Source organism: Manacus vitellinus, unplaced genomic scaffold (assembly GCF_001715985.3).
Source record: "Manacus vitellinus isolate BGI_N305 unplaced genomic scaffold, ASM171598v3 scaffold_45_pilon, whole genome shotgun sequence".
Lineage (NCBI taxonomy): Eukaryota > Metazoa > Chordata > Aves > Passeriformes > Pipridae > Manacus > Manacus vitellinus.
Genome location: NW_021940571.1, coordinates 1,986,111 through 1,989,940, shown reverse-complemented (window position 1 = coordinate 1,989,940; position 3,830 = coordinate 1,986,111). Strand labels below are relative to the sequence as shown.

The 3,830-nt window shown below is 45.6% G+C and overlaps 1 protein-coding gene across 1 annotated transcript; it reads left to right on the top strand.

Moving 5' to 3' along the window:
* Positions 1–2,276: 2,276 nt before the first annotated feature.
* On the top strand, positions 2,277–3,190 carry ARL14 (ADP ribosylation factor like GTPase 14). Its single transcript, XM_008930028.4, has one exon. It carries the CDS (start codon positions 2,277–2,279, stop codon positions 2,859–2,861), a length of 585 nt encoding a protein of 194 aa, XP_008928276.3. The 3' UTR covers positions 2,862–3,190.
* Positions 3,191–3,830: the final 640 nt, after the last annotated feature.

Here is a 3,830-nt window from a genome sequence, read left to right as displayed (position 1 = left end):
ATGCCCTCCCAGGGCAGCTGCTCTGTGCTGGCCTTCACTTTAATTAGCTGGTGAAAATCAGACTCTGCTTGATCACTGCCATGAAGTGATGGCCTGATGTAAGAAATGACAGTGGTGACCATAAACACTGAACACAGCTGGAGCAGACACAGAGCAGAGAACTGTGTGAGCTTCAAGTCACAGCACCACCCATCCCTGCCAGGCTTTGCCCTTGCTCAAGATACCATGTTTCCTCAGAACTGCATGCTGTTTTCCAGGGAATTCTGATTCATTTGACTGTATTACACATCTCAGAGTTGCCTCCCTGTCTTTCAGTTCGTTCATATACATTATTTATAAGGAAACACAAACCCTTTCTTCCTGGATTTAATACATCACGACCTGCTCCTGCAAAAAGTCCTTCACGTAATCTATACATCTTATTAACTATGAAAAATGCACAGCACTGAGAACATCACTGTCATATTTTGTTGCCCCCAATTAGTTCTGGTCTAACTCTTTTAGCTTCAAGAGATACCAGATTATAACTTGTCTGACAAGGCTGAGGTCTATTTTACGCAACGTGTAATATGTGAGCAATCAATGTCGTAATTATTGAAATGATTGTGCTATCAGTCAGCAGCTCCTTTGGCCACCAAGACCTTCACAGCTTTTTGCTGATTATATATTTTCTGAAGCAAAGACAAATGGTTTCTTGGATGTGAGAGCAAGTTAGTGCTACAGTACTTGGTACGTGTTGGGCCAGCCCGGTGTAGGTCTGTCTACTGTCTGAAAAATGGAGACTCAATAGGAATTCAATAATATCAGACTAAATTTTCTGTCTCCTCTTGGTTTGTTTTACTATTTAGAATGCTGGCAAAAGAAATTATCAAGACACGGTTATTTTCCTGACTCTTGTCCCTTTACTGAAGGAAATCTTCATCAGTGGGCAAGCAGAGTAGAGCAGAATGAAGCTAACAGAGATTTTTAATTTCAGGCAGCAGAGTCTCAGCGATGACTGGTTCGTAAGGTCTATATTTACTCATTATATCATCATACAGAGTGCAGTTAAAGTTGTTCATACAAACAGAACCCCCAGCTCACAGCTGTGGCAGGAGGAGGCAGTGCCGTGGTCAGAGGCAGGCGGGTGGAGCAGAGCCCGCCTTTAGAGGAGCTCTGTTACAGTCTGATTGAGTCCCTGGGCCTGGGGAGACTCAGATTAGAAACCACTGACACAGAGTCACAGAGAATGCTGAGCTGGCAGGGACCAAGCAGGGTCATCAAGTCCAACTCCTGGCCCTGCACAGGACACCCCAAGAATGACACTTTGTGCCTTGTCCAAACCCTCCTGGAGCTCTGGCAGCCTTAATGCTGTGCCCACCACCCTGGGGAGCCTGGGCAGTGCCCAACACCCTGTGGGGGAAGAGCCTTTTCCTGAGATCCAACCTAAACCTCCCCTGACACAACTTCCAGCCATTCCCTCGAGTCCTGTCACTGGTCACAGAGTGAAGAGATCGGTACCTGCCCCTCTGCTGCCCCTTGGGAGGATGTTGAAGACCCCAGTGGGGTCTGACCTCAGTCTCCTCCAGCTGAACAGACCAAGTGCCCTCAGCTGCTCCTCTTGTGGCTTCCCCTCCAGACCCTTCCCATCCTCGTGGCCTCCTTTGGATTCTCTCTAATACCTTAATATCTTTCTTATATTGTGGTGCCCAAAACTGCACACAGAACTCAAGGTGACATCAGTTTGTTGCTGGAAGATGCACCTTGAGGGCACCTTGTCAGTTTATATATATATTTATATATATCAGATTGATAAGTATGGACAAACCTTAGGATTTCCCCTCCTCCCTGGTTGTGTTTATACATAATTCCTTTTCCAGAATGGATGTGGATGCAGGGATTGATCTCCGAGCACGCACTGAGACAGGGCAGACTTTCCCCAGCCCACGGATCAGGGAATACAGCCAGGCTGCTGGTCCTGGAAGTATTGGAAGACCTGCTGGAAGGCAGTAACCTTTGTGCCCGTGACCAATTGGTAGGTTACTCATGGTGTCCCACCCACAGGCTTGGCACGGAGGGTGCACCTTGCTGAGCACTGCTGGCCTGTTATCAACCCGATAAACCACCCGGTGTATTTGCACAGAGGTTTTACTGACTGCAGAGCACAGAGCTGCTTCTTCCCCTTCCTGCCTCTTTGTGCTTCATCTCACGGAGGAGGAAAGACTTCGATGCAAATTGGCTTCACGGAAGAGAGGGAATATCCCAGCCTGGCTGGAGTGGAGAACTCCAGGGCAGAAATGGGCCACCAGAACACCAAACCCCACAGAGAGAAGCAAGCCAATATAGTGATGCTGGGACTGGATTCTGCAGGAAAATCCACGCTGCTGTACAAGCTCAGGTATAAAGATGCTTTTCTGACCACGCCAACCATCGGCTTTAATGTGGATATGATTGAAACCGGGAGAGATTTTACCCTGACGTTTTGGGATGTTGGAGGGCAAGAGAGAATGAGGCAGGTCTGGAGCAATTTCCTGGAGGGCACAGATGGACTGCTGTACGTGGTGGACAGCTCTGATAAGCGACGGCTGGAGGAATCCAGGAGAGAGTTTGAGCTCATCCTGAAGAACGAATCCATAAAAAACGTGCCGGTCGTGGTGCTGGCGAACAAGCAGGACTTGCCTGGAGCTTTGAACGCCGAGGAAATCACCAGGAGGTTCAAGATGAAGAAGTACTGCAGTGACAGGACTTGGTACGTGCAGCCCTGCTGTGCCATCACGGGAGAGGGGCTGGGAGAAGCTCTCCATAGAGTGACCACGTTTGCCAAACAGTACAGCAGATCCAAGGAGTCCTTCAAAATCCTGAAGGAATTCGAAACACTTTAAGGATTTCTGTGATCAAACTCTGGAGAATGTTAACATATTTTGTTGGACCGACTAAATCTGGAAATATTGGAGTCTGGGGAACTTTTATACATAAATATTTATAAAGAACTTTGACAATATTGAAGTCTACTGTTATACCTGCAGATGCTTCCGAGATATGACTCTGCAGCATTTTATTATTTTTTTTTTATTTGCTCAGGGTTATTCAGCTCAGAAATGTGGCTGTTGAACAATGAGAAAGGTGGAGTTGAACACCTGGAAACGAAATAGGTGAGAAGTGTTTAAATCCCTTAAATCAGGTCATTTTGTAAGAGGCAAATGAGCCAAGTCATTTGTTCAGCAATGATAAAACGCTGTTTTGTAATAAATACTCTGTGGATGTATTTCTCTTATATGTATATTTATATATATTTATATATATGAAATAGTGGTTTTAGAGCTTAAACTCTTAATTATGTACAAGAGAACTTGTTGGCTATTACTGCATTCTAGAAACAATTACTCCAAACAGGTTTTAACAAGCAGGATCTGCCCCTCAATCAGCCCCAGGCAGAGCTGGGATCCAGTGCTGTCTCTAAGGTGTAGGTCTGATGTCCCGTTGTCCCAGATTTCCATGTGCTGCTTTCCTTGTTTCACTGCTGGATTGCTCTCCTTAGCCAAGAGCAGAGGGATGGGATCAGTCCAGCAAAGTGCTGAATCCCAATATTTTTGGAGTGGGGGAGGAACAGGGGAACTGGCTCCTTGGTCATTTTTTAATAGATCTTGACAGATCCTGTCCTGCCTTTACTGAAACCATCTGAAATATTGTTACTGATAAATTTAGGTTTGATTAAATTTGGCATAACTAATCCCATTACTACAGTTTGTACAAAACAATTCCAAAGGAAATTTCTGTGCAGATTTCCTGCTGGCTGAAGGAGGGAATTAATATTCTGAATTAAGGCAATGAAGGATTGATAACTAGAAGAC

Bases quoted from the DNA above. Each gene is read 5' to 3' on its own strand.
- ARL14 (XM_008930028.4), top strand. From the start codon at position 2,277: ATGGGCCACCAGAACACCAAACCCCACAGAGAGAAGCAAGCCAATATA.